The 24,706-nt window shown below is 36.0% G+C and overlaps 1 protein-coding gene across 1 annotated transcript in view; it reads left to right on the top strand.

The window, feature by feature from the left end:
- Positions 1-24,706, top strand: part of LRPPRC (leucine rich pentatricopeptide repeat containing) — a 103,838-nt gene that overhangs the window by 29,114 nt on the left and 50,018 nt on the right. The window contains exons 13-23 of the mRNA XM_059406219.1: positions 412-505; positions 3,244-3,310; positions 15,760-15,787; positions 17,522-17,579; positions 18,671-18,777; positions 19,002-19,079; positions 19,424-19,468; positions 19,811-19,924; positions 20,939-21,069; positions 21,773-21,858; positions 23,265-23,472. Coding sequence (XP_059262202.1) covers positions 412-505; positions 3,244-3,310; positions 15,760-15,787; positions 17,522-17,579; positions 18,671-18,777; positions 19,002-19,079; positions 19,424-19,468; positions 19,811-19,924; positions 20,939-21,069; positions 21,773-21,858; positions 23,265-23,472 — 1,016 coding nt within the window. The remainder of the gene's footprint in view (positions 1-411; positions 506-3,243; positions 3,311-15,759; positions 15,788-17,521; positions 17,580-18,670; positions 18,778-19,001; positions 19,080-19,423; positions 19,469-19,810; positions 19,925-20,938; positions 21,070-21,772; positions 21,859-23,264; positions 23,473-24,706) is intronic.

The raw sequence follows: 24,706 nt of genomic DNA, 5'->3' as shown, positions 1-24,706 counted from the left end.
TGATGTTGGGACATGTGATTAACCATTTGGAGTTAAATAAAATTAAAATTGATCTTTACCTCACTGTATGTCCTGAAGTATCACTTTAGATCAGTGCACTGTTTGTTGTGAATGAGAGATTTGTTCTAGGGCCTTCAATAGTTAACTTCCTAGAGGGAAGGCATTCTAAGGGTAGCATATTATCTGAATTTGAAGATAAGCATTTAACTTGGAATGTTGGAACTCCATCTTACAGTTTTTGCTAAAGTTCTGTTATTCAGTTTACATATTGTTCTAGAAAATTAGGTTTTTTTAAAAAGGACAGATTATCAAAGAATGTGGTGATACAAAGAAATGGGAAAGCGCGTAATTTGGCATATCAGGATATTTGTAGCTGAGGTGTATTATCACTGAAATATGCTTTATCCCTAGGAAAATGGATGTCTACATGAAAGTAATGTATTTTCACAAGCTGAATTGAGAAGTGAAGCAATTAATGGGAACTTGGCCTTTATTTTATCATTTTGTAAGTATGAAACAGCAGTAAACTTGACAGGTATTGATTTCAGTTACTACTAAGGGCATGCAGGGTAGTTCATGCTCTCGACACCTACCTCAGGGAAGGTCAAGGTAACTTTATGTGGTTTTTATATATTTTGCTTAAGTTAGACTGATAAGACTGTTGATGAGTTGAACTTGTGGATAATTTGGAAATAATTTTAAAGTTAAAAAGACCTAACTAAAAGTCAGTTTAGCCACTGATTATGGGACCTGGAACGGGTCTTTCTGTTTCAGTTTCATGAAATGGGGATAGTTACTTATCTACCTTGTGGGAGTCCTTGTGGAAAAAAGAAAACATTTGAGCTATTGTTTCTGAAAGTGTTTTCTAAACTAATTCCTATTATAGCCACTGTTACATGAAGCCCATATTCTAGTCCTCATTAACCAAAACATAGCAGATATTTACTAAACACTTACAAATGCTGTGGTGCTTTATAGTCCTCATCACGTGTCAATAAAATTAGCTACACTGATGAAGACGGGCAGAGAGAGGTTAAAGGATTTGGTCAAGGTTAGTGATTGAGTGAGAACCAAGGTCTTCTAATTTTAACCTTATTGTTCCACCCCTACTACAGTTTACTAAATAAGACATTTCTTAAAGTCTTCATTTTTGAATACATCTATAACATTACTTGACTATTTTTCTAATCTTGTGAAAAAGATGTCATTTAAAAACAAAACACACAAACATCAGTTTCCAAACTCCTGAAATGTTAGAAGTTAAGCTCAGATTAATGTGTACTCAAATTGTATAGGTGGAAGCATTGCAAAAACCCTATTATTGGTATTTAAAATGTTTCATCTTAATATTGTAAGGGAAGGGCGAAGTGTTCAATCTGAAAAATGGTGACTGTTAGAGGTTACAGTTATTTGAGTTAAAGGTTGGGTTTTAATGCCAGCTGCTGTCTGAGGGTATTGATTTTGCCTTCCACTCAGAATAATATATAGATTTGCCTTACTGACAGGATGAAAACAGAGGCATTAGCAGAGGAATCCGGGTGCACAAGGTGCATACACGAGAGCTGCCTTTTCCCTTTATCATACCATCCTTTGCACTTCGTTGTCAGCCTTGATTTTTCAGCATTGTTTGTTGCTAAGGAAACTAGATGCTTTTTGTCAGCAGCCTTCATCTTGCTGAGATGTTTCTGGTCACCTTTTTAATGATTAAAAATTTGACAGTATTCTGAAAAATCCTAATTTGAATAGTATAAAAATAACTTTTTAAGAGATTATAATGTTTTAAATTTGAGAAAGAAAAATTCCAGGAACTCTAAAGAGTACTTCAGACTACTCATGTCAGTGCCGTCCCCTCCTGCTTTGAGTTACAGGTCTTTGAAGAACAGTTCTGTAATTGTTGATATTCACTGTGAGGCAGCTCCTAGGTAGGCCCTTTTGGTTCCTACCTCACAAGGAATTTCAGGTGGTAGAAAAGAGTACTGGCTTATCTTGATCCAGTTTGTGCGGTAGTAGGAAACATTTTCCCACTTGGGTTTGTAGGCATGGAAAATTAATTTGATTAAGCAGAGTAGAGGTTGCTGAAAGACACGTAGTCATGTCTACTTTAAAGTTCCTTGAGTGAGTGAATGCTGAACATTAAAAAAATGATTTTTAGATTTTCAAGTGCTGCATAAAACCGCTGAGAACTTGTCCTCTCTGTTCAGGGATATAACACTTGATCTAAAACTGCTCTCCTTATGTGTGTGAGTTAAATTTTTATTCATATTTAGGAGAGATGAACAAATACTCTTAAAATCCTCTGTGATGTTTTCCTTGAGCTGTTTTTTGTTGTTGTTTTGTTGTTATTGTTTTACGTTACCCAGGTATTTTAATCTTTTCTAAACTATAATCTGTTTTCAGAATTTTATGTGTACTATGACCTCCTCTGTAATTCTATGCATCTTGGATCGTTTAATAGTCATATGACATGTGAAGAGATTAAATCGGTTACTTTAACATGGCACCATTTTAATACAATGACAGGGAAAAATAAAATCAGGAGATGCCTACTTTGATTTTTGCTCTTGCTAGTTATGGTAAGGGTTACATGAATCAGGCCTATGTGGTAAGGCAAATCAGGCTTACAGTGTCAGCTTTGAAACATACAATATAGAGATTGTTAAATGACAAAATGAATAGTACAGCAGGCAGATACTTAGAAAAGTGAAAGGTGACTAAATCAGTTACACAACAGAGGTAAAGACTTATTATGACTCTGGGTTGTCATTCCTACATGAGTGAAGTCATTGATCATAGTGGACGGTGGAATGACAAAGTATGAATGGTTCAGTAAGACCCACTGCTGCTTTGGGAAAAGAACTTTTCTCCTTTAAAGGACCGAAGTCCTATAGGGTAGTTAGTCTCTTCCTTCATAGTGCCACGTTGTCTAATAACATACAGTTTGGTATGTGTACCAGACCGACTCTCAGTGTGCCGGTAGATGATTAGATATTACCCTTTATACCAAAGAATATTTATAAATTCAGTAGTTGTATATATTCATGAAAATGAAGTAAAAATGTTTTTAAAGAGTAGCTTATATTGCAGATATATATATAACTGTTATCAAATTAATTTTGTATAAGAACATTTCCATTTTAAAAGTAAAATTTCCAAAATGAAAATTAAAAGGTTATGTGTTTCCAAAGAAGTAATAATTTGGGGGGTTTTGGTCTGGGTTTTAATTATGATCACTTTCTTTTGCAGTGGAATCAAATACACAGCCTTTGTCATTCTCTTCTTTGAGAGGCAGTCTAAGTCTAGGCTTTAGGAGGTAAGATGATTACCTTATTATATTATTTACCTGATTTCTCCTGTTTTTGTGACCTTTATAAGGAAAGATTTAGATATTCTTATTTTCCAATATACCAGCGGCCTAAAATAATCATTTCTGTGTTATTCTTCCTACCAACTAGTTGACTTGAATGTAGGCAGTCTTTTATATCATCTTTCCAAAAAATACCCACAAATTTGGCAAAATCTGTGTTTCAAAGAAGAAAGCACTGTTTGAAAATGGTGGGTTGGAGTTACAAAGTTGTACGTGTGATTGTTTTGAGTATTTAATTTCAAGGTAACTTCAGTCAGTGTAATACTGCTGTCTTCCTCTTTGTGCTCAGGGGTGTTAGTGACCTTTTCCCCTCTCAATTTTGTTATTTTTTAAAAAAGATTATTTTTATTTATTTGCAATAGAGGAAGAGTAAGAGAGAGCAAGCATGTGCATGTGTGCGCATGAACAGAGATGGGGGGGGGCAGAGGGGGAGGTAGGCTCTCCACTGAGCAGGGAGCCTGATGCAGGGCTCCATCCCAGGACCCTGGGATCATGACCTGAGCTGCAGGCAGATGCTTAACAGACTAAGCCACCCAGGCACCCCTCAATTTTGTTGTTTTGAAAATATTCAGACATTTTGAGTTGAAAGAATATTAAAGAAAAACCCTACATACCCTTTAAGTAGGTTCACTGTTTTTTATATTTTGCCATATTTGCTTTCTCTAAACACTTTTTCTAATATATACACACAAGCACATATGTATATAGACTTTTTTCTTTCTTACTGAACCACTTGGAGCTGTCGACATCAGGATACTGGATCTTTCAGCTTCTCTCTCATAAGAATAAGGTCATCATCTGTATAATCATAATACCAGTGTCACTCCTAAAATAATAATATTTAATATCATCTAATATACATAGTTAATGTTTAGATAGTTTTCTAAAAACCTCTTTTATGGCTGTTTTACTTTCTGATTGAGGATTCAGTAAATACACGCATTGCATGTGGTGGCTGTCTCTTTATTAATCTAGAATAATTCCCCTGCCTTTTTCTGGTTTTTATGACCTTGACTTTTTTGAAGAGTCCAGGTTACTTTCTCTGTAGATTTGTATTCATCTAGTTTTTTCCCAGTATCAGATTCAGGTTGAATATTTTTAGCAAGAATATTTGATAGGTGATGGCATCTCCTACTGCAGCAGGAGATATAATGGTGGTGCTATCAGCTAAGTGTGATCACTTGGTTATGCTGGTGGCCACCATATCTCTTGCAAAGGAACCGCATTCCCTTTGTGATTAGTAAGAAGTCTATGGGATGATACTTTGTGACAGACAGTGGGTCTGTCCTGTTTCTTAGAACCTTTGATTCAGCGGTTTTAGCAGCCATTGGTAACCTTGTTGAATTGGCTATTCACACTGGTAGCTATAAAAAGACGAGTTTCTAATTTTGTCATTCTTTTTGTATTAATGTTAATGACTTCTGATACTAAAAAGCTCAGTAATTTTTAGCCTGTTTGTTGGTGGGAGAAGGGTTTTCTCTAGACATCTCCAGATACTCCATGGCAGGAAAGGAGAGGTAGAACAGGTTAGTGGGATTCCTTGTTACTTCCCTTTCTTTAGCCAGTGCAGTTCTGCTCTTTTCAGGGATAGTTTTATGTTAGGTTAACAAACAAGCAAACCAAGGACTGTGCCTTTAAAACTAAAGTTTGAAAATGCAGAATACATAATCAGCTGGATAAAAATGCTAGTAGAGCTGGATTTTTAAGAAAGAACCCATAAAAATAATTAAGCTCCTATAATGTATTATGAAGTGAAGCATAGTAACATTGTCATTTGTCCTTGACAAATGTCTTGAAAGGTTTTTCATATAAACTTATAGGTCATGTGTATTTCCTTCTGTAACTCGATTAACGTTATGTTATACTTTTTTAGTCCGTTTGAATGGCAGTTGTCATATTTCACATGTCCTAGCTTTTTTTTCTTTTTTAAGATTTTGCTTATTTATTTGACAGAGAGAGATACAGTGAGAGAGGGAATATGAGCAGGAGGAGTGGGAGAGGAAGAAGCAGGCTCTTCCCCATGTAGGGAGCTTGATGTGGGACTCGATCCTAGGACCCTGGGATTACGACCTGAGCTGAAGGCAGGCGCTCAACCGACTGAGCCACCCGGGCGCCCTAGCCCTTTTTTTTTTTTAAATTAACATATAATGTGTTATTTATTTCAGGGGTACAGGTCTTTGAGTCATCAATCTTATATAATACCCACTGCTCAATACAACACATACCCTCCCCAGTGTCAATCACCCAGTTACCCCATCCCTCCACCCCTGCACCTCTCTCGCCTCCCCCACCTTACAGCAACCCTCAGTTTGTTTTCTGTGATTAAGAGTCTCTTATGGTTTGTCTCCTAGACTTCTTAAACAAGGTACTTAGACTGTAAAGTTGATCTGGTGTGATGGGAAAAGAACAAGTTGTATATTCTGATACAAACCTGGGTCATTCATTGAGCTCATAAGTGCCTTAATGATTAAAGTATGCAGAGTTGCTTGTCCCTCCAGTAAATGCATCTGCTTGCTGCATTCTCTGTTTTTGCTTTTTAATTTTATGTCATCACATTGCTTGTAAGAATTTTTGCTGTCACTGTTACAACTTTCAGTATATTTGCCGTAAGTAACCTACACACACTTAAATAATTGCTGTTTTTGATTTATCGTGGGCTGGGAAATTAGGCAACCTAAAATGTGGTAATTTGGGAAAATAAATGGTTTAAATAAAAACATTCGTATCTTTTGTTACTATTTTATAACAGATTTTGTAGCAGCTGTTTGGATGATTAGAACATAAGCTCTGTGTTTGTTTGGTTTATTGCACAATCTTCAGTGCTTAGATTAATACCTGGCACATGAATGATACTGTTGAACTAATTACAGAGGCCTTTTTACAGAATTCCTGTGTGTTTAGGCATTGCCTTTAATTCAGCAAGTATTTATTGTAGAGTTTGGAGATGCTGTTTGGGATCAGACTGAAATATGGTAAACAACATATGGCCTTTATTTTGAGTAAAGTAGACTAATTTTTGCAGTGTAGAGGCTTGTTGGAGGCAGAAGTACATCCCAGATATATTTCTCATTTCTGAAAATTCAGTTTGGATTTTTAAAAATACATTTTCCATATCTCCTTAACATACTCATTATGCTTTTTTCTTCATTCTTGACTGTGCGGAAATGTTATTGATAGATGTTTTGATGTCTTTGTCTATTAATTCTATCATTTGTGTTGTTTCTGGGACTGTTTCTTTGGTTAATTTTTTTCCCTCATTGTACATCATACATTTTTGCTTCATGGTAGTTTCTGATTGGATGCCTGATGTGGAATTTATTCTGCTGAAGGTGGATATATATATATTTTAAATTATTCCTTTAAATATTTTTGAACTTTGCTCTGATGTCTTTTTTTTTTTTTTTTTAAAGATTTTATTTATTTATTTGACAGAGAGAGATTACAAGTAGGCAGAGAGAGAGAGGAGGAAGCAGGCTCCCCGCTGAGCAGAGAGCCCGATGCGGGACTCGATCCCAGGACCCTGAGATCATGACCTGAGCCGAAGGCAGCGGCTTAACCCACTGAGCCACCCAGGCGCCCTGCTCTGATGTCTTGAGTGAAGTTTCTTGGAACTCTTTTCTTAGTGCTTGCTTTTTTGCTTTGTTACACAGGATTAGAGCAGCCTTAAGTCTAGGATTATTCCCACTAAATTAATTCAGCCCCACTACTGAGGTAGTGTCCTTCTGAATATTCTGTCCACTAGCCCATGGGGTTTTTTTTGTTTGTTTTTAAAGGTTTTTTTTTGTTTTTTTTTTTTAAAGAACTCTCTCCACCCAATGTGGGGCTTGAACCCACAGCCCTGAGATCAAGAGTCATATGCTCCACCGACCGAGCCAACCAGGTGTACCTACCTCATGATGTATTTTTGAGATCATTGGGAATGTGAGCTATTCCCATGCCTGTGTGGGTTTTGTCTTCTTCAGTCTCTGGAAAGGTCTCAGATAGTTCCCTAGGCTTCCCTCACTCCCACATGATTGTAAGTACTGCACTAAAGACAGCTGTAGGTCTCCAGAACTCTCTTTAAGGGTCTCTCCTCTCTGGTATTCTGCTCTGTGTTAGGTTGTAACTAGTCCCTTCTGGGAAAGTATTTTAAATCTGTAGGTTCTAAAACTATATTATGTTGGTGAGTTTTTCTTACTGTAGATATAGAAAAGTTTCAGGCTGTGGTAATTTGGCAATATTTATAGGAATATGTGCAAATTTTGAAACATTTGTGACTAGAGGTGATGTATTCTCTCCCACCTCATAAACTATTAAAAATTAAGAACATAATCAGTGTTGTTGTAATCCAGTATCTTACCGTTAAAATGTAGCCTTCTTTTATTTGATGCTGAATCAAATAATATATATATTTTAGAATCCTTTTGCAAGGGGGGGCACCTGGGTGGCACAATCAATTAATAGTCTGACTTTTGGGTGGGGAATCTCAGGGTGGTGAGAACAAGCCCCATGTCAGGCTCTGCACTGAGCGCAGCCTGCTTAAATTTCTATCTTTTCTCTCCCTCTGCCCCTACCCAGTACATTTGTGTGCTTGCACTGTTTCTCTCTTTCTCTCAAGTAAATAAATCTTTTTTTAAAAATCCCCTTGCAGGACATTTAATACAGCTATGCAGTCACCTATCGTGTGCTTCTCCAGAGTCCCATTGTACTCTAGCAACTTTAGAATTGGCTGAATGAGTAGAAGAAAACTGAGTGCTGATTGGCATTCCCACTAGAGTCCAAATTAACTGCAGCTCCTGTAAGGATTAACACAGAACAGATTCACTTAGTTACTCCTTACCAAAGTAATTGTTTATAATCATCCACAATGTAAGAAGTTATAGAGCATTGAATGAGATTATCAGTCACTTTAGCTAATTCTAAGGGAACCTTGGATATGCATTCAATATTGGCATGTGATTTTGGCATAGTAAACTTCCTCCTAAGTGGCAGGTCCAGGGTCTGTGAGTCAGTAGTTCCCAGCATGTGTTCTGTAACCTACCTATAGGCCCAGATTAACTCTTTATGCTCTCCCACAATATTTTTGAAATACTAATACTATTTTTCTTCATGTCTTTTAAGAGTACTGTTTGAGTGGTGAGCTAGTATTTCTGTAAGTTCATAAGCTCAAGACATGGTCATTAATTACCAATCAAGTATATGCCTTCCTGAAGTTTTCCAATTTATAAATTGTTATTATATGCAGACAAAGTCATCTGTAGAATACTATTTAAATTCAATACTGCTTAGTTAGGGTGAGATTATTGAAGATTACTAGAGAATTTTTGCTTCTGAACTTATTTATTAAAGATTTTTATTTAGGGTGCCTGGGTGGCTCAGTGGATTAGGCTGCTGCCTTCAGCTTCAGCTCAGGTCATGATCTCAGGGTCCTGGGATCAAGTCCCGCATCGGGCTCTCTGCTCAGCGGGGAGCCTGCTTCCCTCTCTCTCTCTCTCTGCCTACCTCTCTGCCTACTTGTGATCTCTATCTGTCAAATAAATAAAAATCTTTTTAAAAAAAAGATTTTTATTTATTTGTTTGACAGAGAGGCACAAGCATGGGGAGCAGCGGGCAGAGGCAGAGGGAGAAGCAGGCTTCCCGCTGATTGGGGAGCCCAACTTGGACTGGATCCCAGGACCCTGGGATCATGATGTGAGCCAAAGGCAGACGCTTAACTGACTGAGCCACTAGGCATCCCAGTTCTAAACTTTTTTAAAACACAAGGCAATTTTTAAGAATACATTAAAGGGCATTTTTAGATCTGACTGATAAAATTCGTAAATTTTTATGTCAGATCCAAGGATGATATTAAGTATGAGTAAGACTTTCCTTCTAACAATAGTGCTAGCTGAGCAAAGTTCAAATAAGAAAGAAGGCAGTATACATACTGTGTATTTTTGAGAACTCCACCACAAGAAATACTGAGTCACTTCTGAGAGACAAAATGTCACTGAAACTAGTTCAAAACTTGGCTGGGGATATAACATAACAAAAGGATAAATGCTTCAGAATTGACAGGCAGGCATTTAAATCTTTTTTGCCACAGAAGAGTCCTGTGATTGAAGGAGGGATTCTCTGACCCGATGGCAGTAGTCTGAATTTGGCAAGTGGGGCTTTATGCCATTGAAGTGGTGCTGCTTTTCATAGGTTTAAAAAAAGAAAGCACAAATAAGATTTCTGATATTAGCCCTATTGAATTCACCAAGTTAAATGCCAGATGGTACACTCCTCTTTTTAATCAACCAGTGAGGCTCCCACTCATGATATTCTTAAAGGAGGAGGGGGAGTACCTAATGAATTACAGTTTGAGTGCTCAGAAATATTAACTCTTTTTTGTGTGTGCCGAGGGTTGGGACCACAAAATAATAGGGGAGTCAAGGATGAACAGGAAACTTCTTTTCGCCAAGTTGTTATAGTTGGAGAACAGAAAATAAGAAAGGAACTGCAGAGGTATCTTGATAATTATAAGTGTGTGGAGGTGAAGGTACTGCCGAGATTAAGGGAGGAATGGGTCAGGGCAAGGTGTGCAGAGAACGGCTGTGGCTGAGTATCAAGGGGTGAGTAAGAATTTGTCCAACATGAAAGAAGGGCATTAGGCAAAGGAATTGAGGCTGACAGAACAGTGCATCTGGGGACCGGAAGGTAGATTGATGTAATGATAGCCCAAGAAACTATGAAATAATGGCAAGAAATAAAACCAGAACGGTAGCCTGGGGCCCTTCATGAATGATCTCATTCCAAGGCATGAAGTTTGGACTTTGAGCCATTGAAAGATTTGTGTAATGACATAAGACTGACAATGGCTATTCAAAGAGGGGAGAAAAGGATGCAGGTAAGGGTGGATAATCATCAATTATGGGGTCTTTTGAGGTGCCTGTGGAATTTCAGGTGAAGATACTTTACTTAGCCTGTTCGTTCTCGGTTTATTAAGTAATCTTTATGTTCATCGTGGGGCTCGAACCCACAACCCTGAGCTCAGGAGTCACGTGCTGTACGGACTGAGCTAGCCAGGCATCCCTCCTTAGCCGTTCTAAGTCTGTTTCCTCTTCCGTGAAACAAGGAATTTAAATATCTACATGCAGGATTGTCTTAAAAACAAAAGAATGTAAGGCACTCAGAACTTAGTAAGGAGGATTACTTAAGGATAAGGAAGGAAGGAGAATTTCTGAAAGGGATTGAGTAGCATCAGTGGGAGATTGGCAGAGAATGATCAGCAACACAATTCTCAAACCTTAGAGGGGACCAAAAAGTGAATTTTGAGTTGAATTTTGAGTTGAGATTAGTGGTAATTTTAACAAGAGTACTTTCAGTGGAGGTTTGGGGCCAGAAGTTAGGTTGCATTGAATTAAGGAGTAAATGTACAGTGAAGTGTTGACTGTTCATACAAAAGCTTAATTCTAAAAGATTCTGTTTTTTTTTTTTTGAACCTGTGCCATCTGTCCTGAAGGTTCACATTCAAAGATGGGGCTTTTAGTCATTGTCAGCTGTTTTAGATGCATATACAGCTATGAAGTTTTATCTCCATGCCTTCCCTGGGTACTTAATGCCAGGTTTGAGAGCAATTTACAGTCTTAATATTTTTTTTATTTTTTAGAGGTTGTTTGATGAGAGATAGGATTTTGTAGCTTTTCTTAAAAAGTAGACCCAGCTGATTAATGTTGAGAATTGGAGTGGAGGTGCAGCATTTAGACCAGAGATGGTATGTCTTTGTGTTTTACTATGGGAGTTTTCAAACATTTGAGAAGTAGAACTCTGGAAAGGATCCATCAGCCAGCTTCAGTAGTTAAGATTTTGGCCATCCTGTTTCATTTTTTTCCCTTCCCCAACCCCTTCTTCTACCTCTGGATGGACTGCTTAAATTACAGATCTCTTGTCATTCTACCTATAAATACTTAGTAATTTAGCTCAGAACTTATTTTTTTATTTTATTATTTTTTAAAGATTTATTTGAGAGAGGGCATGCATGTGAATTGGAGGAAGGGTAGAAGGAGAGAATATTCAAGAAACTTCCCACTGAGCTCAGGGCTCCATCTCACAACCCTGAGATCATGACTTGAGCCAAAACCAAGAGCTGAATGCTCAACCACCTGAGCCACCCAGGTGCCCCTTATTTTTATTTTTTTATATGTGTGCGTGTATTTTTTTTTTAATTTTATTTATTTCTTTGACAGAGATCACAAGTAGGCAGAGAGGTAGGCAGAGAGAGAGAGGAGGAAGCAGGCTCCCTGCTGAGCAGAGAGCCTGATGCAGGGCTCAATCCCAGGACCCTGAGATTATGACCTGAGCTGAAGGCAGAGGCTTTAACCCACTGAGCCACCCAGGCACCCCTATTTATTTTTTATTATTAATTTTTTTAGAGGGGGATGGGAGGAAGGGCAGAAGGAGAAGGAAAGGGAAAATCTCAGGCAGATGGGGAACTCAGTCTCAGCAGCCCTAAGATCATGATCTGGACTGAAATCAGGAGTTGGATGCTTAACCGACTAAGCCACTCAGGTGCCCCCAGAACTTATTTTAAATATAACAATATAAGTACTATAATATCACATATGACAGAATGAACGGTAATTAAGATCACCTTCCTAATGATACCACAAGCTAACAAACCAGTATAAGTTTTGCCACTTAATATTATGAACTTTGGGCATTGGCCTCTTGCTTGCAAACTCTTGATTTCACTTCTCCTCCCACACATCCCCAATTTCTTAGATTTGGTAGGCACCTATAGATTAAGATTCCTTGGAAGTGCACCTGGATGGCTCAGTGGGTTAAAGCCTCTGCCTTCAGCTCAAGTCATGATCCCAGGGTTCTGGGATCGAGCCCTGCATCAGGCTCTCTGCTCAGCAGGGAGCCTGCTTCCTCCTCTCTCTGCCTGCCTCTCTGCCTACTTGTGATCTCTGTCTGTCAAAATAAATAAATAAAATCTTGGGAAAAAAAAGATTCCTCGGAATTGGGGTGCCTAGGTGGCTCAGTCAGTTAAGCCTATGCCTTCAGCTCAGGTCATGATCCCAAGGTCCTGGCATTGAGCTCCATATCGGGGGTTCTGTTCAGCAAGAATCCTGCTTCCTCCCCATCCCCGCCTGCTTCTCTGCATACTTGTGATCTCTCTCTGTCAAATAAATAAATAAAATCTTTAAAAAAAAATTCCTTGGAATTAAAGCTGTTCCTAGCCTGGTCAAAAAAGATGTCTTATTTTTTATCAATATAGACTTTTATTGTATCTTACTGTTCACTGCATAGCATTTTATCCTCATATCTTGAGTTCTCACTTTTCACTTACTATTTGGCAAAATTAAAAAAAAAAAAAGGTTTTTTCTTTTATTTTTACATATAGAAATGTCAAGTAGTCAGAGGAGTCTGCTCTGTAATCAGTAGATGGGTGAGATGAAAGCTTGTAAAAATTGAGAGATTGTTTTCTGCCAAAGCTCAGAGCTGTAATTTTTTTTTAGGTCAGTTCATCATTTCTTCTGTTAACTGATTTCTCAAAAAATTTTTCTCAAATCAAAATAAACACTATACCAAGCATAGGGTTTCGTAAACATTTTTTCCCTATCTATAGATAAGAATCCATCTTCTTTTTCAAAACTTTTTCTTAATGTGCCTCAGTGGGAGGGATGATTTCATCATAAGGAAGAGGATTCCACAGGGGCATGGAACATTTTATTTTGAAATAATTATAAAATCACAGGAAAAAATGGGTGGAGAGCACATAGACCCTCTGTGTCCTGTTTTCCTTCACTGGTTACATATTACTTAACTATAGTACATTATCAGAACCAGGAATTTTACATTGGCACAAGGTGTGTGTATGTAGTTCTGACTTTTATTACATGTATAGCTTTGTAAGGATAAAGTGCTATTCTATCACTACACATACCCCCCTTGTGACCCCCTGTATTCTTCCTCCTTCTCCACTCCTCCTTTAAGCTGTGGCAACCACTTAATTTATTTTCCATATATATGATTTTGTTATTTTGCAAAGATATTTATAATTTGACTCATAAAGTATGTCATGTTTTAAGACTGCCCTTTTTTTACTTAGCATAATGACCCTGAAATCTATCCAAGTTGTTGCATGTGTTGGTAGTTCATTCTGAAAAAAAATTTTTTTTAAGTAATCTCTACTCCCAACATGGGGCTCAAACTTACCAAACCAAGATTAAGAGTTGTGTGCTCTGCCCACTCACCCAGCCAAGCACCCCCATTTAAAATAAAAATAAGTGCGTTGTTAACTCACTGTACCAAAATTCAGTCCACTCAAAGCTGCCCAACCTCAAGTTTTAAAAGGCCTATGAGGCCTATAAAGGCTTGTAAGGGTACAGGTTTTAAAAGGCTTATAGATTTTATGGACATTTTATAATGTAAATAAATATGTGTAGTATATTTTACAAGTTTTTTTTAACGATTTTATTTATTTATTTGACAGATCACAAGTAGGTAGAGAGAGAGGGAAGCAGACTCCCTGCTGAGCAAAGAGCCCGATGTGGGGCTCAATCCCAGGACCCTGAGACCATTACCTGAGCCAAAGGCAGAGGCTTAACCCACTGAGCCACCCAGGCACCCCTATTCTATAAGTTTTAATCAGTTATATTACATTTACATTATAAAATTACCATTAAAACACATAGCCTTTTTTTTTTTTTTTTTTTTTTTAAGATTTTATTTGACAGAGGGAAACATAGCGAGAGAGTGAACACAAGCAGAGGGAGTGGGAGATGGAGAATTAGGCTTCCCTCCTAGGCCTGGAGCCTGATGCGGGGCTCTATCCCAGGACCCTGGGACCATGACCTGAGCCGAAGGCAGACGCTTAACTACTGAGCCACCCAGTCACTCCAAAACACATACTCTTTCGAAAAAGTAGGTGACATATTTGAATAAAGAGCTTATATGGGGTACGCGGATGTCATAGTTGATTCAAAGTCTGACTCTTGGTTTCGGCTTTACGTCGTGATGTCAGAGTCCTGAGATCTAGCCCTTTGTGAGGCTCTGTGCTCTGCATGGAGTTATCTTCAGTTTCTCTCTCCCATCTCCCTCTGTATTGCCCCCCATACACACACCCCATCCACACAAGCTCACTCTCTCTCAAATCAAAATAAGTAGATACTAAATAAATAAATATACAGAACTTAACATTAAATTTACAAAGCTTGGAAGTAGTAGAAGACCAGAGTTCACTGGTTATCCTGTTTTATAAGTGGCTTTTCATTTAAATAGGAACAATTTGGGTGAGCCATTCTTTCTGCTTTCTTTGAAATAATTTTGAGATTTACAGAAAATTACAAGAGTGGCACAGAGAACTCTAAAAGATGCCATTTACTAACTTTTAGCATTTTGGCACATCACTCTTAATGAATGAGTCTACCCATCTATCATTCCATATATACACATGCACATAATAATTTTTTTTTAACTCTCTGGGCTTAGGCTGCATGTATAATGAACCTTTTCCTTTAAGTATGGCGGTATGCAATTCTATAGAACAAGGATATTCTTTTTTTTTTTTTACTTTTTAAGGTTTTATTTTTAAGTAATCTGTACCCCAAACCTGGGAATTGAACTTAGAACAGTTCCATGCTCTACTGAGCCAGCCAGAGGCTCCACTACAGAACAAGGATATTCTTATACAACCATAGTACAGTTAACAAATTCAGGAAATTTAGCATTGATGGAACATTTTTGCCTTCTATAGATTTTTGTTCTAACTTTATCAATTTTTTTGTGTGTGTGTGTGTTTCCTCTCCTCTCTGAAATCTACTTTAGGGAAGGAAGTTAGTTGTCCTTTAGCTTTAATTTTCTCTAGTATGGAACACTTTTTCAGCTTTTGTCTTTTATGACATTAACATTTTGGGGGAATATAGGCCAGTTAGTTTATAGTATGTTCCTTACGATGGTTCCCCTTGATTAAGTCCATTACTACCTGGAATACCATAGCAGTGATAGATATTCTGTCCTCAGGGAGTTAAATCTAAAAAAAAAAAAAACAGTGTTCATCAGTGTCTCATTAGTGATGTTAATTCTGATCACCTAGTGAAGATGTTGTTCAATCCATTTTATGGGCTCTATCTTTACCATTAGAAATAATAATCCGTCTCTGAGCAGATGCTTTAGGGTATATACGTATCCTGCTCTGTCAAACTTGGACCCAAAGATAGGGTTCTTACTAATTCCTGTCCATACTAATCTTTAATTTTGATGGTTCAAAGAATCAGCCTTTCCAAAGTATCTTGTCCTAAAAATTCAGCTTAACTTTGGAAACATTTTCTTACTTATTTTTGAGTTGGATCTGTATGCATTGCAAATAATCATTGCTAGTGTGTTTTAACTTAAGATGGTTTTTAAAACCTCTGTATTTATTTTTAATCCTTTGCTGCCCTCTGCAGGTCTATGGATATAAATCTTTGGAGCAAGGTAAGTACTACTAATTCTGCAGTTCCTAAGGTGATGTATAAAAAGCTATTGAGAGCCAAAGTTGTAATACTCATACATTTATGACGTGCTGTTATAAATTAATGACTTTAGATTTTGAAATTGGTAGTTTTGAAACTGTCTTCCTAGAGCATGAGATTTATTATTGAAGTGATCCTTCTTCATAAGCTGTTAACATTATTGCACTGAAATTTGATTTACAGATCTAATAACTAATTTAAAAAACATATACACACACATATTTGTCTCTGTATAAATGAAATATAGATCAATTTTAAACTGCTGTTTTTTTAGATATTAACTGCCTTTATGCAGGAAGTACAATTACCCTTACTGCTAAATTGCAAGACATAGTTGTAGCTAAAGAAAATAAATGTACATTATTAACTGGAATTCCCAATTTAAATATTTTTTAAGATCTAAATTTCACTGAATTCTGTTTTAAGTATTACACTGCCAAACTACACAGTTATAATTTATGATTGGGAAATGTGTATTTAGAAGTGGTTTTTTTTTTTTTTACTAAATTTTTTTTTTATTGGTTTATTCATAAAATGTGTTTTCATTCAAAATTTGGTATTAAATGTAGCTATCTTGGATCTATTGTATGGTTGTAACTTCTGGTATGATATATTTTCCACTTTCTAAACATATCTGTGTTGGTTAAAAAACAGTTTGTAAATGAGAATTTTTCCATTTTTGCTTTGTTTTTGAGTAATTTCTACCTTAACTATCCTTTGAATTGTCATTAAGTCCAGCATGATTTTCATGGTGGAGTGAAGTGGGATATGGTCAATTTTGCCTAATTTTCTGTATTAGCAAATTAATAGTAGTAGAAGTAATTGCATTTTGAGCTGTTAACACTTTAAATATGTGCTAGGCACAATTTTAAGAGCAAGTGCAATCATAGAATATACATAAAGTAGTTCAGCATTCCTAACTCATGTGACTTTGGAAAAGAGCCATATGTTTCCATTATTACTGTCTTCAGACTAAGGATGTCAGATACTGTGTTCAAAAGTTACAGTCCAGTACTGTTGGTTTTATAATCATTTTCATCACAAAATACATATTTGGATTTCTTCAGTTAAAATTTTGCCAGCAGAATTAATGTTGAAGAATATGTGTTATGTATGTCTTAGTATTTGTGCATTCAACTGATAGGAATCTGAGAACAAGCACATGAGAGCTTTTCACCCCTTTGATTTTAATGCCTTTAAAATAACTGGGAAAATGTCATTGGGGGGAAAAAAAAACTAAAAAAAAAATTAAGCTGTTTAATGATCCAACCAGTTTTACTTTATTATTTCTGTAATACTTTATTTAAAAGGAGGAAACTGGTCCAGTTTCAGGAAGACCAAAAACAACACGATGAGAAATAATACTGATTGATAATTCCTAAAAGCTATTTCCCGTTTATAACAGTTTATTTAAAACAATCTATAAACAAATGCATTTAGAGGGTTTCTTAGGGATATTTCATGAAACATTGAGTTTTCCTTCAACATGGGTTTGTTTTGTTTTTGTTTTTAAAGACAAACCTATTGTTTAAAAATGAAACAATTTCCTTGGCAGGTGGGGGTATTGCTGAATTACTGTGATATAGAATAATACCTTACTGGGGAGAGGCTTTATTATTTCAAGAATTCAATTTCAGATTGTATTTGTTCTTGTTTGCTTCTCTTGCTGCAATGCGTGCATTTTCTGTCTTACCAGATAACAGAACTGTTGTATAAGGATGGACGTTATTGCCAGGAGCCTCCAGGACCAACGGGTAGCGTTTCAATTTCGATGATTGTAACTTATCCACAAATCCATTCTTCTGTGTAATGATGGGCTAGAAGGATTACAGCAGTAAACATTTTCTTTTTGAAAGTGAAATTTGAAAACATTTGGTTATAAATCTTTATATTGATAACCACAACATTTTGAGACCTCTGAGGTGTTCGGTTTTATCACTGTAAATTGTTTTTAAAGACAGGGTTGGAGGCTTTTTTCTGGTTAGACACTGACGAAATGCTTCTTACAGCGCGTGTGAAAATAGGCTTAAAGACCAGTCATTCTTAGTGTTTGTTATTTTAATGTTTTTGAGGTATAGTTAATTTTAAATGTATAAAATAGTAAAGGAGATCTTTAGGTTTTTCCCACTTAAGTATAATTTATTATCCAAAATACATTATTTTGACATTTAATGATTTTTGTTTTCCATATAATGAGGCCTAGAATAATACATGGCTTTCTTTAAGAAGGCACCCTTCTTGAAAGTTCAGATTTTCTATCCTAGGTATTAACACATGGCCCTATACATTTTATGCTTGAACGCATAGGAAAATTACTGTTGTTACAAAACATCTTTGTTAATCTTGGTTTTTCATTGGCTAATAGGCAGCTCTCCACAGGATTACTGTATCTGCTTATTAAAATTATTTAACTTTCTGTACTCAACATTTGACAGTCGTTTCTAATTTTATGTGTTCCCTAAATATTGCCCACAAAAAAATTAGTGCAGAAATGTATACAAAGCATTTATTTATTCTTCCTACTCGTGATTTGGACAGGAAATGGGTAAGGCCTTGGGCAGGACCACTTCTGTCACAGAGTGGTAGAAAAAAATAGATTGAAGTAAGATTCAGTACTGAAAAGCTGTCACTCGGTCTGAAAATAATTAATATTCCTTTCACTCACCAGTTAGATATGTGCTCCCAAACCACATAATCTCTATGCCTCAGTGATCAGTGTTGCCATTTCAGAGCCTCTCATCAGGGTGACATCTCACACCAAAATGATTTCTTATATAAATTAATCTTGATAACATGACAGTCTCAGTAATTTTAGTGGAATGCTTTCTCTTGTTTTTTTCCACAGAAGCTGTTGGCTATTTTCTTTATAACTTGATTGACAGCATGAGTGACTCAGAGGTACAGGCCAAGGAGGAGCGTTTGAGACAATACTTCCATCAGCTGAAGGAGATGGTACCATTTCATTTTTTGCTATATAATGCCTGTCCTGTCTGACATGTATCTATTAGATTTGAAATTGCTGCTTTTAAGTATAACCAGACCACTTCTCAATGACATACACGAGTTGGAGACTTAAATTATGTCTGGGATAATTTCTGTTAGACAAATTTCAGTTTGGTTGTCTAAAACTCAGCCTATTTTTGTTTTTTTGTTTTTCCTCCTTTCCCTTTGCACAGAATGTAAAAATTCCTGAAAATATCTACAGAGGCATTCGTAATCTACTGGATAGCTACCATGTTCCTGAATTGATTAAGGTGTGTGTGGAATAGTAATCAACTTTTGAAAATGCTTAATTTGTATTTAAAAGCGTGTTAAAATTGTATTTAACTATGATGCTTTTTGGCCAAAAACAGTTTACTTAAATGACAACCATTAAACGCTAGCTTTTCATTGATGGTTCATAAATACTGTTTATATATTGAAGGATATGTTTTAAATACTTATTACCACGGTTAATGAAGTATGAATAAAATTTCTGAAAGATTTTGAGAAGATGGAAAAATAGTAATATGAGCTGAAAGTTTTAAAATTCACTTTTGACATTTGCTAATATATTTTTCCATGTATTTTCTAATTCTTATTTAAATCTCAATTTTAGGATGTTAATATATTGGTTGAAAGAGAGAAGATAGACTCTCGAAAAGTAAGTAGGTTTTTGAGTAGATTCTGCATGCTATAACCACATTTAAAGAGAATTCTAGGTTGTGTCCTTATAAAGCCAGTGGTTCTTAACATTTTTTCATCAGGGTACATCTAAGAAGCTGGTAACAGCTATTCCGTTCCCTATCTCAGACAAATCAGCGGTATCTAAGAAATTTGTGTATGTACCCAGGAGCTTCAAAAATCCCTGGAGTTCATCCACAGATCCCCAGATTAATGTACTTGAGAGCATTTATGATACCTAGGAAAGGTCAGCTTGAAGAGTGACAAGGGGTACATTTTCTTTTTGTAGTAAATTTCTTTCCTTTTCTTTCTGTTCCTGTAGACTGTGCAGTTGCCATCATCTGTTTTGGAGTCTACACTTGAAAAACTAAAAGCTGCAAATCAACCTATAGGAGATGTCCTAAAGCAACTCATACTAGCGCTTTGTTCAGAAGAGGTAACAATTGTTTAAATATTTCAAATGTGCTATTAAGGTAAAAAAAATTCTTCATAGATAAAAGTAAGCAAAGCCAAATACAATATTTATGATTTTCACAATTGATTATTATATGGCATGTGTGTGAAGAATGCAATTAAATGAAAGGTTAACTAATTTCAGCTACACCTTGAATGGCATGTTTTCGGGTTGCTGTAGTTTGTTTACGATAATCTGCAAAGTGAATGATAGTAACAGCCGTGATAGGTTTATCATACATGCCAAATGTCCTTTCAAGCCATGGCTCCGGTCTCTTATATCTAGATTGTCAAGCAACTGATACATGCAGTAGTCATTTGCAAGTCAAATATTACTGGGTTGTTAATGCAGGGATTGAAATTCCATTTTCCTGCTGGAAAAAAGCTCTTTCTGAGATAAAGGGTCTCTTGCCTTTTTTCAGCAGGCGTCCAGCTGTACTTTGTGTTCATTTTAGTGTGTGCCTGCAATTTGCAGTATTTCACTAGACTTTTTCAGTTTCTGGTTCAATATGATTTGGTCGTATGCCTGTGTTTTTAGGGGAAAAAAAACATAACTGACTTTAAGATTATAACATAGTACTGTTGAATTCTAAAAGATTTTTTCACTTTGCTTGGATATTAAACTAGACTCTGAGAAACTTTGCCATGATACTTATTTCTGTGTATGGCAATTGGACTGTGAGTGGGGGGCTGGCTTTGTACATATTTAATTTGGACATCTTTTTTATAATACCTACAAAGCTAAAATATCAAGTTTGGCACAGCAACTTCTTTTGCATTACATGTAACAAATCTTTTAAACCCTATAGACGTATTTTGCCTGCTTTTTGAAAGGTGAATAAAAATACAAAGGAGGAAGATGAAGTTAATAACATAGATCCATTTGTTTTTAAAGTGCTATTAACTTTTCTGTACTCTGAATGCTAAACCTAGAGGTTGTTCATTTTTACTTTTGTGTCATTTCTTACTTCTTTTTTACTTATGTCCTTTATTTTAGAACATGCAAAAAGCTCTTGAATTGAAAGCAAAATATGAATCCGACATGGTTGTTGGTGGCTATGCTGCTTTAATAAATTTGTGCTGTCGCCATGATAATGCAGAAGATGCATTGAACCTGAAACAAGAATTGTGAGTACCCTGGCACTGAAGCAAATCATCAGCATTTATGCTGATAGACAGTACTTGATGGATCATGTAAATTGAATATTACTCCTACAGAATGTAATTTTTAAAAATTCTTTTTGTCCGTGTTTTTAGAATTTCATAATATGCCTCCCTTTGATTAATTATGGCTTGTTTTCAGCAAGGAGTCTTTGTTTAAGTATGATAAGACATCTTGTCCCTTAAAGCCAAGGTTTTTTCCCCATTGACTATATAACTGCAGATCACACAAGGGGTGATGGTAACTATTTTATAAGGCTTAACATTTCCCTTTCTCTATAGTGTGAACAACATTCTGTCCATTTCTCAGGTATCTTTAGTTTCCCATCATTATAGAGTTACTAATTAAAAATATGTCCTTTGGAGTATTTCAACGTTTATGACAAAGTTAGAATCACCTAAAGTGCTGTGAAGCAAAAGAATTCCTTCATTTTTATCATTTGCAGATGGGGTGATGCAATATATGTGTAGTGGTAGATTTTTACTTCTTTTGTCACTTTGAATATAATGGTATGTGCATTTGAATATGGCTTCAAAAATACACCTTCACTGAAATGTAGAGGCCTATGTTAATAATAATTCAGAACAACTGATGCATTTTTGAAAAGGATAAAATGGCTATTGCAGTTCTTTTCACAGTCAACTTTTAAAATGTGCCTTTAATTTCTAGTGACCGTTTAGATTCATCTGCTGTCCTTGACACCGGCAAGTACGTAGGCCTTGTAAAAGTATTGGGAAAACATGGCAAGCTCCAAGGTAAGTCACATAAAGGAAATGTGTGATGCAAGTATCTTGCCACTGGAATAACATGCGAATTGATATTAATGGTATATCATGTCCTGCAAAGTGCTTGAACACTTTGCATACAAATTTGCATGTGAATCCATCCAGAGCTGCATGGACAGTGTAGGCCATTAGTTTTAATGGATTGGCAAGCTTGTCATTTACATTTGCACAGCTCAGTGCTTTTTGCATTTCTACAGCTAGTTTTTATTAGCATTGCTGTTTGGATTGAGTTTGAAGATCATGACTTATGGCACAATTTGCTGATATGCCTGCACTAATGGCTTTGTTTTTGCTTAAGAACATCTGAAGGCTGAACATAAAACCTATAAACATAACCTTTATTTAAGAATATGAATTTTGCTGTAGTCTTTGTCTTAACTTTTAATAACATTATCAAAAATACATACTTTAGTAAGTTTTTATTTAGAAGTTTGCAGAGAAAACCTCATTGATTGTATAGCTGATATGCATTCTCTAATTTGCTCATTGTTGAGATAATGTTAAGCCTAATTACTTACACTTGATCATATCTTCTTACTGTTACTTGTTTCTTATATTTCTCATTGGGGTTTATTCCTATTTTAGCCTTCCTTTCTTCCCTTTTATTTCTAGAGAATGTTTTCTAAAAATTTTTTATAGTGAAAAAATGTGTGGAGAAAATACTTGATTTGAATGTTGGATTTTTTTTTTTTAGGAAGTCTTTCTAACAGAAAACTCTTTATAAGGTTTAGTCTGCTTTTCTAAAATCACTTTTCGTGAAGCGGTCAAAACATTTTGTCTGTGCAATAATTAAAAACAACATTATAAAAATGCACTTATTCCATATCCTAAAATGTTTGTTTCTGCCTTCCTAATGAAGCTTAATGAATCTAATGTATTAACATGCAGTCTTTTGGAAAGCTTTCATTGGCTCTGCTTGGCTAATTAGTATCGACATAGCAAACAGGCCCTATCGGTATCAGACCATTAGTCTGGCTGTATATACAGTGTAAACACATCTTTATTATCTGGCCTCCTGACAAGCCATCTGCTGAAGAAACAATGATGTGATTTAGCAGATGTTAGCTCTGAACGATAAAAGCATCCATTTAGGAGGATCTTACAGCTATAGGGCAGACCGTACAGGGTTATGTGGTGCAGAGTGGGCACACAGTCCCTATCTATAATTTGTAGTCAAAGTTGCAGGGAAATGATAAAACCACGCTATTGTGGATTTATAATTGTAGTCTCGTTTAGAAATGCAAGTAGTAATTAACTTGAAATCGGCATTATACACTAGAATTTACATTCCTGCTGGGCTTGAAATGCTGTTTTAATAGCAGTTTGTTTTCCCTACATGAAATTACCTAAGGGTCTTTTGTGTTACTTCATTGTAGATGCTATTAACATTCTAAAGGAGATGAAAGAGAAGGATGTTCTTATCAAAGATGCAACAGTCTTGTCCTTTTTCCACATCCTAAATGGCGCAGCTCTAAGAGGTGAAACTGAAACAGTGAAACGGTTGCATGAAGCCATCATGACACTAGGGTTAGCGAAACCATCCTCAGCCTTAAGTTCCCCATTGGTCACTCTGTATCTGGAAAAGTAAGTTAATTGTATTTTGAATTTTAAATGTTGGCATTAAAATAATGAGTCTGATTATTTGGGGATTATGTTTTGTCAGTACTTTGTGCTCCTTGGAAGCCTTGGAGGGTGTTTGCCATGGAATGAGAGGACTTAATATGGACTGGTTGACCTTTAAAATGACCAGCAGCCCTGTCTGTGTCCTGTGGGTTGCTTCTCCATGGAATGGTCTGTGGTGATTTTTTTTTGTGGGGCGTGTGATGACAGTACATGAAATTGAATCTAATTTTTCCCAGTTTTGAGCCTTATAGGTCTTAATTATTAATATAAGAAGGAAGGATTCTCTGGGGCTTTTGATTATGCATCGTGACTGTCATTCAGGTAATAATGTAGCAGCATCTCTTCAGTTCTCCTTTTCTCCATGTGGTATTTGATTTTAATAGCATGTGCCAATACAGTGACTGTAGCTTCCATTAATACTGTAGAGGATGTCTCTGTGTCTTGAGGGGGGTGGGGAGGAGGAAGGTGAATTTTGTTGATATGGTGAGGTTTCTGGAGTTTGAAATTTTTTACATTTGAAATGCTGAAGTTGGTGCCCAATTTAAGATATTATTTGCAATGCAAATCATTAAAATCAACCTTACATTCTTGTAAGTGAAACATTTAGTAAAACCATTAAGCATCCTTTATTATCTTGTTTTCTTTTCATGTTTGTTTTCCTTTTTTTAAAAATTTCCTAGATCTTTCTTCTTTGTCGTCTTTTTCATGGCTTAATGCAGTTTTTAATCTGCCTATTTTGTGATCGGGAATTCCTGATTTTATTTATTTCATTTTCATTCCAGTGTAGTTAACATAGAGTTATATTAGTTTCAAGTGTACAGTATAGTGATTCAACACTTCCTTATATTGCTCAGGGCTCATCATGATAAATGTATGGGATTTTTCTGATTTTGGTATGGATGTGGCCCTGTCAATGCCAGGAGAAAAATTAAAAGATACATCTTAATAGTTCTTATATTCTTCCCAAATTTATGATGGTTTTTCTTTATTTATTAGAGGGTATAATTAATTGGATATAATGAATGATTCAGTATTGAATTTAAAATGGGGAATCAAAATTATCTCAGCTCCATGTTTGGAAATGGGGGTATACATATTTATACACACACAGATAATTCCACATATATGTTTGATGAAATAATTTCTTTGCCATCCAATCGAAAAATAGTTTATCGAGTTAGGTGATTGGCCAGAT

Source organism: Mustela nigripes, chromosome 7, assembly GCF_022355385.1.
Source record: "Mustela nigripes isolate SB6536 chromosome 7, MUSNIG.SB6536, whole genome shotgun sequence".
NCBI classification, from domain to species: domain Eukaryota; kingdom Metazoa; phylum Chordata; class Mammalia; order Carnivora; family Mustelidae; genus Mustela; species Mustela nigripes.
This window is presented reverse-complemented; position numbering and strand designations above follow the sequence as displayed.